The sequence below is a fragment of the Dipodomys ordii genome, unplaced genomic scaffold (genome assembly GCF_000151885.1).
Source record: "Dipodomys ordii isolate 6190 unplaced genomic scaffold, Dord_2.0 Scaffold115, whole genome shotgun sequence".
Classification (NCBI taxonomy): Eukaryota; Metazoa; Chordata; class Mammalia; order Rodentia; family Heteromyidae; genus Dipodomys; species Dipodomys ordii.
Window position 1 is genome coordinate 1,214,896 of NW_012267331.1, and position 14,602 is coordinate 1,229,497.

At 57.1% G+C, this 14,602-nt stretch overlaps 1 protein-coding gene across 1 annotated transcript in view; it reads left to right on the top strand.

Moving 5' to 3' along the window:
• The first annotated feature begins 2,686 nt into the window (after positions 1 to 2,686).
• The window catches only part of LOC105995177 (proline-rich protein 2-like), a 31,860-nt gene continuing 19,944 nt past the window's right edge, over positions 2,687 to 14,602 (top strand). Inside the window, exons 1-2 of the mRNA XM_013028872.1 lie at positions 2,687 to 2,784; positions 2,962 to 3,175. Of these exons, the coding sequence (XP_012884326.1) occupies positions 2,687 to 2,784; positions 2,962 to 3,175 (312 nt within the window). The remainder of the gene's footprint in view (positions 2,785 to 2,961; positions 3,176 to 14,602) is intronic.

The following is a 14,602-nucleotide window of genomic DNA, read 5'->3' on the forward strand; positions in this document are numbered from 1 at the left end:
GGAAGAACCACAGGCCTCCAGAGTTGGAGGTAAGACATAGCTTCTCCCTGGAGTCTCCAAGGAGACGCAGAGAAGACCGAGCGGTCCCTCTTCTGTCCTTGTCCTCCGCCCTCCAGACCAGCTACACTTACAAATCCCTCCCTGCTCCAAGGCCTGTCTTCACGTCTTGCCCTGCGGGGTAACTCCGGGCCACCTCCCATCTGGGCATTCTTAATCCCACGCCTCGGCATCTGCGGATGAGGTGGCAGACGCCGCGGGTCCCTGGGTTGGCGTGACACCTGCGAGGCGGGTCGCAGTCCTGCTGACCCCCGCCAGTGATGGTCTCTGCTCTTCTGGGGCCTCGGTGCCCTCTGCCCTTCTGCGCCCTCTGCCCTTCTGCGCTCTGCTCTTGCTGTGGGCCCGGGCTCAGCATGCGTGATGTCTGCTGTCTGCCCTCAAGAGCTCAGAGAGTTTTCACCACGTGCTCAGCACCGGCCCGGCCGGCTCTCTCTCCAGAGCCGGCACAGCACAGGACTGTGCCAGCCTTCCACCCGAGTCGGCACCTGTGCCTCTGTCCATCCACGCATGTGCTGCCCGGTTTGTGAGAAACACACATCAAAATAGCTCACATGGTGCCCACACGCACAACCCTACCCAGTGCACACATGTACACTTCATGTGCGCAAAGCTTGCATGATGCATGAACATGAATGGCTCACACACGTGCCGCTCTCACACATGCACGCACTGCACAGTGCACACGTGTACACCTCCATGTGTGCAAAGCTCACATGATACATGTACATGAATGGCTCACACACATGCCACTCTCACACACACACATGCTGCACAGTGCACATGTGTACACCTCCATGTGCGCAAAGCTCACATGATACATGTACACAAATGGCTCACACACGTGCCACTCTCACAGACGCACACGCTGCACAGTGCACACGTGTACACCTCCATGTGTGCAAACCTCACATGATACATGTACACAAATGGCTCACACACGTGCATCTCTCACACACGCACACGCTGCACAGTTCACATGTGTACACCTCCATGTGCACAAAGCTCACATGATACATGTACACGAATGGCTCACACACATGCCGCTCTCACACATGCACACACTGCACAGTGCACACGTGTACACCTCCATGTGTGCAAACCTCACATGATGCATGTACACGAATGGCTCGCACAGGTGCCGCTCTCACACACACACACGCTGCACAGTGCACACATGTACACCTCCATGTGCGCAAAGCTCACATGATACATGTACACGAGTGGCTCACACACGTGCCGCTCTCACACACGCACATGCTGCACAGTGCACACGTGTACACCTCCATGTGCACAAACCTCGCATGATACATGTACACAAATGGCTCACACAGGTGCTGCTCTCACACACGCACACGCTGCACAGTGCACATGTGTACACCTCCATGTGTGTAAACCTCACATGATACATGTACACGAATGGCTCACACACGTGCCACTCTCACACACGCACACGCTGCACAGTGCACACGTGTACACCTCCATGTGCACAAACCTCGCATGATGCATGTACACAAATGGCTCACACAGGTGCTGCTCTCACACACGCACATGCTGCACAGTGCACATGTGTACACCTCCATGTGTGCAAAGCTCGCATGATGCATGTACACGAATGGCTCACACACGTGCCGCTCTCACACACACACACGCTGCATAGTGCACACTTCCATGCATGTACACACTCACCTACCCCTGGGCTCTGCTCACACACTTGTGAGCAAAAGTACGCATGCATGGCAGATGTACACACACACATGTGTCCCTTTCTGTTGAACAGCCAATGTAAAGAATGTTCCAGAACCACAATGCTTCCCTTCCGATCATGGTTTCTGAGTACCATTCCAGGAGACCAGGGCAGCTCACTGCTGCGTCAGCCTCCTGCAGGGTGGCGTGGCCCTGCCTTTGGGAGCTCAAGGTCCCAGGCAGGCATGCCCCGTTAGAGAGAGGCGGAGCATAGCCCCGGGCGGGGGGCGGAGTCTGCCTTGTGCTCAGGTGGCTCCAGGCGCTCGGTCCCCCAGGTCTCGGGACTGCCCTGCCCCACGGGAGGCAGGCCGATGGCCGTCACCCCGCAGGGCCGGCCGTTCTAAGGAGCGGGCCGTCACCCAGGCAGCCAGTGCTAGCCTGAGCCTGCCCTGCTCCAGGCCAACCCCAGGCTCCTCCCTTTGCCCCCCTCCCCCGCAGGGCAGAGGGCAGCTGTGGAGTCTGCATCTGGAAGCTTGGCTGTGGAGCACCTTGGGGTGTAGATGGGCCTTCTGGGCACCCTCGAGAGAGGCTTGTCCCCCCGGGAGGCCTGTCCCCTGAGGGAGGCCTGTCCCCCTGGGAGGCATGTCCCCCAGGAGGCCTGTCCCCCCTGGAGGCCTGTCCCCGGGGAGGGCACCAGGCTGGCTTCTGTTTAGAGGAGGTGTGTGTCCTCTGTGGGGCCTGCAGACCATCCGTGGAGGCCAAGGCTCGTGCTGCGGTTTGGAGGTGATGTGAGTGTCCCCGGGGGACCCTATGCTGGGGTGTGGGTCCCGGGGCCGTGCGGTTAGCGGCGGCTGGAGCTCTAGTGGGGAGACCTCAGGTGGTGGCCTCAGAGAGACTGGGAGCTCTTGGGGACACGGCTCACTCCTCGCAGGACCGCAGGGTGGCGATGGAGCCAGGAGCCTGGCGCCTCCCGCGGCTCCCGCTTCCCGCCTCACCACATGCTCGAGGGGACGGTCCCCAGTGCCACCAACAGCCTCCAGAACGGTGAGTTAAACAAGCCTCGCTCCAGCCTCAGGCTTCTTCTTCCGAAGGGCAGGGCCCAGGGCAGCGGGAGAGGGGCATCCGCTCTTCGGATGCAGGCCGGGTGCACGGCCTCCCCGCGTCCCCGCCGCCACCGCGCAGACCGCCCACAAACACGAACCCACGGGTCTCTCTCTATAGGAGCCCTGCCCCCTGTGACAGGAACTGCGCCTGGAGCTGCCACCAAGGGTGCCACTCGGTAGATCTGGTGGACGTGGACGGCGGGGACGGCGATGACTCTGTGCTGCCCACGGCGCGAGGGCCAGCAGCCCCGCAGGGCGGCCTCCACGGCACGGGCCGGAGCTCCGTCCATGAGGGACAGTGTCCCCGACGGCCGCGTTTAACTCTCCTCATGGTACCAGCGAGGCTTAGCCTGAGATGCAACGTGATACACTCAGTCCGAATCTCGGACCACAGAAGCATAGCTAGCACGTCCTGGAGAGAGCCGGACTAGAGGCGTCTCCGCCAGCCTGGCTCCGGCCTGCGCCCGACCCCACCAGCAGCCACCGCTCAGTGAAGGCCTAGACGAGGCTCAAGGAGTCGGTGGAGAGGCAAGTCACAGTGCGTCTCACAGAACAGGGACTGAGCCCGGGGCTCCGAGAGGAGAAACGGAGCTGGGACTGGAGCTGACGCTCCACTGCGCTCACCCCAGGACGGTCCAGCGCCCTCCTGCTCTTCCCGCCCTTCCACACTTCTTCTTGCTAGTGAATAAGGTCCCAAGTTCAAGTCTGTGAACGCAGCCAAGTCCTGCAGCGTGAGACTCGGGGGAGAATGGATTCGGGGAGGACATGGGCGCTGGAAGACGCTTCTGGTTATTTTGCTGTTCAAAATAACGAGACTTTTAAAAATTGCTCTAATTTTCTTGAAGAATAATAGAGTTTGAGGCAGTGTCGGCGGAGGGATTAATAAAGGCAATAAAGCATGCTTTGTAGACCGAGGCAGAGGAGTAAACAGGGACCGTGGGAGGCGGGTGAGGAGCCTGCGGGACAAACGAGGAGACACACCAAACGCAGCGAAAACTTCATCCCCACCTCTGCCTCTTTCTGAGGAGGAAGGCATGTTGACAGATGGCAAAACATCAGGAAGGGGAGATTAAGACAGGCTTCGAGAGCACAGGTGCAGGCCAGAGTGGCCTTTTCCAGTTGTGACGTGGGCTTCTCGCCTTCGTGTGTCACTGCGTGGGGCCCAAAGCCCCGTCCGCAGGAGGTGCCCATGCGGTCTGCCCTGGGTCCTGTTCACTGCTGGGCCCAACTGGAATCCGCCCTGGGTGGCTCAGGGTGCCGCTCACACCTCAATGTTACCATGGATTCCATTTAGAAAGAACCCTGCAGGGCTGGGAAGGTGGCTCAGTGGTAGAGTGCTTACCTAGCATGCATGAAGCCCTGGGTTCAATTCCTCAGTACCACATATGCAGAAAAGGCCAGAAGTGGTAGAGAGCTAGCCTTGAGCAAAGGAAACTCAGGGACAGTGCTCAGGCCCTGAGTTCAAATCCCAGGACTGGGAAAAAAATAAAAATAATTACTTTGTGATCGGAGGTGGCCACTCATACAAAATTAGGACATAATTTCTGTGCATAAAATTCTAGAAGTTGTAAAGAGTCAACTAGATACAAATATATTCTTTTATACATCAAAAGCATCCTAATACAACTAAGTGACAAATGAAAACAAAAAAAATATTGAAAGGTAGCAAAAATAGAATGATCAGAAAAACCTAACACAGAAATAAGAAAGGTAACATCAACAAGGAAGAGGAACAGTGAATTGAAACTGTAAGTGGTCAGTAATGAACAAGAAAATATTTTAATTCATGAGAATAAAAGCTCATAGTAACCATACACATACACATATACATATAATATTTATAATATACATTCACACACAGTACTACCATTTACCATGAAAATGAATGTAAAAAAGCATTCAAGTACAGAAATTTTGTTCTCTCATACCATTGTATAATACACTATTGTAGCTCTGAGTACTAAGCACGTATCAAAGACTACTCATGCATACCCAAATATGTTATCATCAACATTGAGTTGAGAAATTTTCCCTCAACTAAAGGAACAAATATAGAGATAGGTATAAGCTGTGCCATAAGTACATAAAATGCCTACTAGCATCCAATCCATTTCCTGGAGTGGATGCATGCTAGCTGTCTGTTACATGCTGCACATTATTCTTTGTTCTTTGGATAGAGCAATGGAGAACCCAGCTGGAACCCCCATTGTAGCTGAGGACACAGAAAAGAAACATAGAGCAATGCATTCTGTGTAGATAAAAGCTAAGATGGCGTGGGATGGGGACTGTCCTGTCACCTGAATACAGAGCAGCCCCTAAAATAAAGTTACTGAAAACAGTTAATAAGTGACATGGTCAAATGATGATGATGATGTTGATGTTGATGATGATGATGATATTATTACAGAGCCTTATAAAGTTAACACACAATGTCACTGAAACACATACATTTGTTGTTAGACTTTTATGTATGAAATATTCATGTGTTGAATTCTTGGTCTCCAGCTGGTGGTACTATTTTGGGAGGTTCTGGAAATGTTGGAGGTGGAGCCTCGCTGGAGGAGGTAGGTCACTCCTTTGAAGGTTGAAGGTGGTTCCTCATTCCCTGCTTCCTGTCCACTATGACCTGACCAATGTACCACCGCATACACGCTCCCACCACCAAGGGCCTGGCTAATCCCTGGGCCAAACAACAGCGAACTGGAGCGTCCGAAATCCTAAGCCAAAATCTTTGTTTTTGAGAAATTTGTCACTGTGACCCAAAACAGTGACTAACATAGAAAATTGGAAGCAGAGACGTGTGATCATTGGTGTGACCGAGGGATCTTAAGCCTGTGGAAGAGGTTTTCACGAATGATTTTGAGCAGTAAGCAGACACGGGCTAGTGATCCCCTGAGATATAGAAGCAGAGCTGAACGGGCAACTCTGGTGAGAGCCAAAATAGCAAGACCCTGACTGCAGCATGGACAGGAGAGATGGTGCTCAGCAAGTTTCTGGGGGAAGGGGTTCTGTGGGTGTTGGACGAGAGGGAGTTTGTGTTACATCCTGGCAGGGAACTTGTTTCTATTTTGTCCAAGTCCTGGGACAGAGTGAGAGGCTGACTTTAACACAATGGCCTAATTGATTGGGTGGAGGAAATGTTAAGGCAGCCTGATTTTCAGGATATGGCAGGAATTTGAGGGCTGTTCTACTCAGAGTCACGGGGAGAATGTGGGGAAAGCTCAGGTCGGAAAGGTTTCTGTAATCTTACGGTTTGGCTAGAAAAGAAGTGTGTGCAAAGCCGGGGAACAAGGAAGGTCTGATTTCAGAAGGGCTCCGTCCCTCCAGAAGGGAGCCAAATGTGTCCACACATGGGGCAGCAGGGGACACATCCGTGCATTTCAGAAGTTGACCGGTCTCCACCCAAGGGTGTAAGGAAGCAAATGTGGGAAGATTTCCCCTGGGAAGAGGCACCCTGCCCTGCAGAGGGTCTGGGAAGCTATTTCCACAGGAAATATTTTATTGTGCACAGCACCCAGGGGCCCAGAGCCATGACAGCTATGGCATCACACCCTGGGTGCTGTTTACTCAACAAGAGATTTGGGGTCATGAGAGCTTCCACCCAGATTTCAAGGAAGCCCTGAGAGGTCAGAAATCCACAAGTTTGGAGTCTCTGGAAGCCCCTGGATAGGATGTGAGTGAAACTGCATGGGTGAAGCATAAGCTGCGATGGAGTACTAGGGATGCTGGAGACTCAGGGGTGTGAAGTGATGGAGCACTGGGGATGCTGGAGACTCAGGGGTGTGAGGTGAGGGAGCACTGGGGATGCTGGAGACTCAGGGGTGTGAGGTGATGGAGCACTGTGGATGCTGGAGACTCAGGGGTGTGAGGTGATGGAGCACTGGGGATGCTGGAGACTCAGGGGTGTGAGGTGATGGAGCACTGGGGATGCTGGAGACTCAGGGGTGTGAGGGGATGGAGCACTGGGGATGCAGGAGACACAGGGGTGTGTGTGTGACGGAGCACTGGGGATGCTGGAGACTCAGAGGTGTGAGGTGATGGAATACTGTGGAGGCTGGAGACTTAGGGGTGTGAGGCGATGGAGCACTGGGGATGCTGGAGACTTAGGGGTGTGAGGTGATGGAGTACTGGGGATGCTGGAGACTCGGGTGTGAGGTGATGGAATACTGTGGAGGCTGGAGATACAGGGGTGTGAGGTGATGGAGCACTGGGAATGCTGGAGACTCAGGGGTGTGAGGTGAGGGAGCACTGGGGATGCTGGAGACTCAGGGGTGTGAGGTGATGGAGCACTGGGGATGCAGGAGACTCAGGGGGGGTGTGTGTGATGGAGCACTGGGGATGCTGGAGACTCATAGGTGTGAGGTGATGGAATACTGTGGAGGCTGGAGATGCAGGGGTGTGAGGCGATGGAGCACTGTGGATGCTGGAGACTTAGGGGTGTGAGGTGATGGAGCACTGGGGATGCTGGAGACTCGGGTGTGAGGTGATGGAGCACTGGGGATGCTGGAGATACAGGGGTGTGAGGTGATGGAGCACTGGGAATGCTGGAGACTCAGGGGAGTGAGGTGATGGAGCACTGGGGATGCTGGAGACTCAGGGGTGTGAGGTGATGGAGCACTGGGGATGCTGGAGACTCAGGGATGTGAGGTGATGGAGCACTGTGGATGCTGGAGACTCAGGGGTGTGAGGTGATGGAGTACTGGGGATGCTGGAGACTCATAGGTGTGAGGTGATAGAGTACTGGGGATGCTGGAGACTCAGGGGTGTGAGGTGATGGAGCACTGGGGATGCAGGAGACACAGGGGTGTGTGTGTGACGGAGCACTGGGGATGCTGGAGACTCAGAGGTGTGAGGTGATGGAGTACTGGGGATTCTGGAGACTCAGGGGTGTGAAGTGATGGAGTACTGGGGATGCAGAAGACTAGGGGGTGTGAGGTGATGGAGCACTGGGAATGCTGGAGACTTAGGGGTGTGAGGTGATGGAGCACTGGGGATGCTGGGGATGCAGGGGTGTGAGGTGATGGAGTACTGGGGATGCTGGAGACTCAGGGGTGTGAGGTGATGGAGTACTGTGGATGCTGGAGACTCAGGGGTGTGAGGTGATGGAGTACTGGGGATGCAGGAGACTCAGGGGTGTGAGGTGATGGAGTACTGTGGAGGCTGGAGATGCAGGGGTGTGAGGTGATGGAGCACTGTGGATGCTGGAGACTCAGGGGTGTGAGGTGATGGAGCACTGGGGATGCTGGAGACTCAGGGGTGTGAGGTGATGGAGTACTGGGGATGCAGGAGACTCAGGGGTGTGAGGTGATGGAGTACTGGAGATGATGGAGGCTCAGGGGTGTGAGGTGATGGAGTACTGGGGATGCTGGAGACTCAGGGGTGTGAGGTGATGGAGTACTGTGGATGCTGGAGACTCAGGGGTGTGTGTGTGATGAAGCACTGGGGATGCTGGAGACTCAGGGATGTGTGTGTGATGGAGCACTGGGGATGCTGGAGGCTCAGGGGTGTGAGGTGATAGAGTACTGGGGATGCTGGAGACTCAGGGGTGTGAGATGTCTGACAAAGAAAACCTCAGTCAATAAGTGGAGCCAGCCTGAGAGAGACCATGTGGGCTGCAAGTGGACAGGCAGGGATAGAGTGGGTGGATGGACACGGAGATGGAGCTGGTGGACAGACTCATGGACCAAGCTCCATGGCTGTTGGCACTCATGTGCCGATCCCATACACGGGCTGCAGATGTCAAACAGGCACTTGGAGAACACAGCGTTTTCCCTGCCGAGTTTCAGTCCTCCTTTGGTCCATTATGTTCTTGCTGTTTTCCATAACCTTCTTTCTTAAATTTTATAGCGTCTCACAGCTAAGAGATCACCCTGTGTAAAGAGATTCTGGATGTGGAGCACTGAGGTTTGAACTCCAGACTTTATTCTAGCTTAGCTTGCTTGCTAGCTGGTGCTCTATCACTTGAGCCCTGCCTTCTGCCCTGCCCTTTACTGGTCATTTTGGAGATAGAATCTCACAGGCTTCTCTGCATGGGCTGACTTTGAACCTATTCCTCTGGATCTCAGCCTCCTAATTTGCTACGATTGCAAGTGTGAGCCCATCCTTGTTCTAGTTCTGGAACTGGACTTTTGAACAAGTTGGAAAAGTTAAGACTCTGCAGTAGTGAGGGTGAACTAAGTGTGATTTACGTGGTGAGATGGCCATGAATCTTTGGCGTCCACGGGCCCCATCTATTATGGTTTGAGTTTGAACTGTGCCTTGTAGACTCAGGTATTGAATACAGAGTCCCCAGATGGTGGCCTTATTATTTTGGGAGGTTCTGGACACTTCAGGAGGTGAGTCCTATCTGGAGGGGGCCAGTCACTGAGGCCAGTCACTGAGGGCCTTTGAAAGATGCCCCCAGCCCCGGGCCACTTCCTCTCTCCCCACTTCCTGGTCACCATAATATGAAAACCCTGCCCCCACGTCACGCATCCACTGCAGGATGCTCTCACACTCCCAGACCATCCGGCAGGGGACGGGCCTTCTCCCTCAGGTTTGCTGCAACTGCATGAAAGATGGAGAGCTGGCTGCCTGGCTCCTGGTGGCAGTCACTTCCGGATGGAAGCACATGGTGCTTTGTTTCAGTCTACATTTCCACTCTACACTCTGAATTTTCCTGAAGCTCAGGTCGATGTCGTATGTTTACAAGAAATAAATACATGCATGAATAAAGACACCGTATGGGGCTCCGATTCCTTAGAAACTAGTCACGCATCACTACCAAGAAACGTGTAATTCCCACAGACAGTCTATGAAGGCTTGTCAGGAGTTGGGGAGAGAAGCTGCTGTGGGTGGAAGGTGGCAGCCACACCCAGTTTCACCGTGAGATGAAGATTCTGGCTGGGAGGCAGGAAGCTAGGCTTGAGCAGTGGGCCCAGAGAGTAAGTACAGCATTGGGAGGCCCTGGACTCCACTCTATTTCCCCCCGTGGTGGGGGCTGTGCCCCAGCTCAAGCCCATCCCCTCCCAAGAACACTGGCTTCCCAGTGCTCAAGAATGTTCTTCAACCGCACGGCAGTCCATCATTTTAGAAGTGGATAGGGCTTGAGACTCTATCAATGTTCACAGAGACAACGCTGGCTTTCAAAACAAATACGCAGCCACAGCTAGTGGTGAGAGCAAACTCCACCTCCTGATGCCTCGGTCTCAGCAGGGTGGATTGATAAAGTGCGTTCACAGTCAGTCTGGTCTCGGGATGTCACTGTGCGGAGCGCAGCTGCTCTTATCTACCCTTGACAGAGACGGGAAGGGACCCTGGGGCCAGCAGCTGCCCCGGGCCGTGACTTCGTGTCTCCGCAGCCCAAGGTGACAGCACGCAGAGCCCTGCTCAGGCGGCTGGTGCCGGGCAGCGGCGTGAGCAGGCAGGGCCGCATGGTGACAATTCTAGCCTCCTCTCCTAGACCGGGGAGCTGTCTACCCTCGATTTTTCTTCCCACGGGATTGGATTTGGCAGTTTTAAATCTGCAGATTACAGCGTCTCAGGGATCAGCCCGGGCTTTAGAAGGCAACGGATCTGCAGTCAGGCAGCTTTGTGCAGAGGGAGAGCCCATCCAGGAAGGGCTGGCCTCTCTCTCCGCAAGCCCATCGACCGGCTTGCAAATGCTTCTCCTGGTGTGGCCAGCCAGCTTGCCGGCTGCCGGCGGCCCCAGTGCCTTGGGAGGCCGCCAGGCGCTGCTGCTATTTAACACTTGGCAGGAGGTAACTCCTAGCACGGGCTGCAGACATTTTGGAAGAAAAGAAAGAATCAATAGAGTAGGAAAACCAGGAGGGAAATACAATATGTAGTAGGAGCGAGCAGCAAGGAAACATGAAGATATGCATGACAAACACTGGATATGAGACATTAAAAGGCAGAGACTTGGGGAGAGGTCTGAGAAGGCTTGCTGGCATGTGTAGCTGCCATCAGCATAATGAAGCCCGGCCCCCACATTCTGGAAGCTTCCTCCAGGACGGTGAGGATGCCCTGGTCACACTTCCCTCTGGCCTCTCGCTGGACTCCTGCCTCTCTCTGTTCAGCTTGGCAATGGTTTCTAAGCTTCTGTTCTGTCTTTCTGCTTGTGTTTGTGGAGTCATCAGAGGAGCTCACGCTCTCTGTGGACAGCTGGGGGGGAGTGGATAAGGGACGGGGGGATGGGGGGGACGGGGATGGCGGCGGGGCCTCGGCAGCAGACCTGGGGGACAGGGGTGGAGGTGGGGGACGGGGATGGGGGAGCGGGTCCTCCGTGGCAGACCTGGAGGACGGGGCGGGGGGGGATGGGGGGGACGGGGCCTCAGCAGCAGACCTGGCTCTGCCAGGCCTGGCAGGCCTGTGGAAACCTTCAGGGGTCCTGCAGCAGCTGCCCCTGCCATGTGTGCACACAGGGGCCATCTGGAGCTGGGCTGCTGTTCCCTGAGCCTCTACCCTTCCAAACTGCCCGCACCAAGGTGGCACACATCACCCAGATTCCAATCAATGTCACCTCCCGCCCCCACCAGCCACGACTGTGTGCTCCATGTACTTTGACTCTCCTGACATTCAGGACAGGGCTCGGGAAGGGAGACGTGGCCAACACGCAGCAACCATGCCGCCCTCTCTGGCCTCTGCCGCCCGGGCCTTGCGGGTGGCTTCTGCTGCCTCTGACTCAGCCTCCAGCACCCTTCTGGCGACCTGGCCCATGTTCCTGCCAAGGGGCACCTGCTCTTCTGGATACTTCACAGAGCAGCATCCCAGCTCACAGGGCCCGCCTGCCCCTGGACAGGGCTCCGCTAGCCAGATAACCCCCCCACACACCCCTGCACAGCCTGGGCATGCCTCCCCGGGCCCGCCTCAGAGCTGAGAGCCCTTGGAGGTTTCTGAGCAGCTCCCTGGGCTCCGGGCGGGGCCAGTCCCTGCCCAGGTAAAAAGCATCCACAGTGGAAGGACAGACAGCCTGACTTCCAGCCAGACACACCCTGGAGTAGCAAGTCACATCCTCTTCTCTGCCCACATTCCCCATACCAGTGAGGGGAGCAGCCACCGCCCTCTCCAAGGCCTTCAGAGGTGAACGCAGTCCTGCAGTAGAAAACATGGTTGTCATAGTGACAGCCATCATCTCGATAAACCCCAGGACTCCTGCTCTGTGTGGCCGTCCACGTGAACCCGCGGTCCCTCGAGGACTCCGTGTGCCTGTCACACTCTCAGGATCTCTGCCCACTCACGAGTCCATAGCCTTTCCTCTGGCTGCTGGAGGGAGGGGCCAGGGGGTCCCAGTGGCTCTGTGGCAGGAAGGGGGAGGACGGAGGCTTGGGATCTGACCCACGGGAATACCCCCTTCCCCTGTCCCTGGAGGCGCACGCCCGCGGGCTTTCCCACTGGGAGTGAGGACGTGGAGACTGCCTCCTGCAGACGGTGAAGGAGAGGTCAGTGTCTAAGAAGAGGATAACTACAGCCATGCAGCGTGGCCTTGTGGTCAGCGTGAGGTCACTGGGGAGGAGCTCAAAAGACAACCAGTTCTATGGTGGACGGAGCCAGTCACTTCAGGACAGAGGGATTCAACCATCTCAGAGACAGGCTCCCAACCCCTCCTCCCCTGGAAAAGAAGACGAGATGATTAGTGACTGATCTCTACAGAACACCGGAACAGCTCTGCAGCCCCACAGCCACGGCAGTTAGTGCTGGAGACAGAACCCGCGGGCACAGACAGGCCCGCACCACCCCAATCGCGCAGCAGCGCGGCACGAGGCTGGGGCGGGGGTACGGAGGTGGAGAGGAGCCGGCACAGGCACCTGGCTCACACCGTGGGGCCCGGCCTGGGACGGGGACAACCTCTCCACGTGGGAGGTGCGTCAGGCTAACCCAGGAAAACCGACCCCAGACGACGCAGCGGGGCCTTCCCGGGCTGCCAGCCGCTGGACTGGCAGAGGCCAGGCAGGGGATCACGTTAGCAAGCTTTGAGCCAGAGGGAGGACTAGATACTATGAGCAGCAGCACGAGCGGCGGACACTGGGGACGCAGGGGGACGAGGGCACCGGAACTGCGTTTGCCACTCTGTGGCTCACGGTGGTTTCATTCCTTCCTTTGTCAAGTTCACTTCTTGTGTTTGGTCTCAGCCTGCCCAATCAGATCCCATTCAGTGCTATGTACTGATCCTGTCCCCCAAAAGGCCTAAGTCTGTGTGTTAGAAGTTGGTCTTTGCAGATGTAACCAAGCCCTACCGCCAACCCTCTCTCAAACCGGGTGAGGCTGCAGAGACTGCCCACGAGGAGGGCGGAGACGTGGCAATGGAGGCTGGAGGGGTGAGGCCGGACCCCGACACGGAAGCTGGGAGAGTAGGAAGATCTCCTCCCTGCGTTGGGGAATTTGCCATCACTGTGACCAACGCCTAACAGAGACTCCTCATCTGGCCACGGCGAGGAGGACATGGTGGAGCGGCTCACATGGAGGCAGACAGGACTCAGAAAGAGAGAAGAACTGGCTAGATTGCCCTGAAGGGCTTCCCCAACAGCCCTCCTCCACCGGCCAGGCCCCTCCTCCACCGGCCAGGCCCCTCTTCCACCGGCCAGGCCCCTCCTCCACCGGCCAGGCCCCTCCTCCAACTGCCAGGCCCCTCCTCCACCAACCAGGCCCCTCCTCCACCGGCCAGGCCCCTCCTCCACCGGCCAGGCCCCTCCTCCAACTGCCAGGCCCCTCCTCCACCGGCCAGGCCCCTCCTCCACTGGCCAGGCCCCTCCTCCACCGGCCAGGCCCCTCCTCCACTGGCCAGGCCCCTCCACAGGCCAGGCCCCTCCTTCACCGGTCAGGCCCCTCCTCCACTGGTGAGGCCCCTCCTCCAACGGCCAGGCCCCTCCTCCACCGGCCAGGCCCCTCCTCCGCTGGCCAGGCCCCTCCTCCAATGGCCAGGCACCTCCTCCACCGGCCAGGCCCCTCCTCCGCTGGCCAGGCCCCTCCTCCAATGGCCAGGCCCCTTCTCCACTGGCCAGGCCCCTCCTCCAACAGCCAAGCCCCTCCACAGGCCAGGCCCCTCCTCCACCAGCCAGGCCCCTCCTCCACCGGCCAGGCCCCTCCTCCACCAGCCAGGCCCCTCCTTTACCGGCCAGGCCCCTCCTCCAACGGCCAGGCCCCTTCTCCACTGGCCAGGCCCCTCCACAGGCCAGGCCCCTCCTCCACTGGCCAGGCCCCTCCTCCACCGGCCAGGCCCCTCCTCCACCAGCAAGGCCCCTCCTCCACCGGCCAGGCCCCTCCTCCACCAGCCAGGCCCAACGGCCAGGCCCCTCCTCCACCAGCCAGGCCCCTCCTCCACCGGCCAGGCCCCTCCTCCACCGGCCAGGCCCCTCCTCCACCGGCCAGGCCCCTCCTCCAACGGCCAGGCCCCTCCTCCACCGGCCAGGCCCCTCCTCCACCAGCCAGGCCCCTCCTCCAGCCCTTCCAGCCACAGTCTAAGCAGAATCTGAACCCATGGATGGATTAAACCATTCATTATGTGACAGCTTCCCATGGAACCCTCTGGAAACATCCTCATGACACACCACACAGCCCTGCATTACAATTCCAGGCATCACCCAGTCGGAGCAAGGAAGCAGACTCACCGCCCCTTTCCTAGAGCTTTCTGGAAATACCGGACTTGGGCAGGTGTTCTAGCCCAGACCTAGAGCATGACTTTCTGCTGTTCTGTGCCAGCTGACGGCTGTGGCTGCATTGTCACAGCCCCACACAGCTCACCCGGGACCCTCGGCTGCTTCCTGTGACCCTTCAACCCCCCC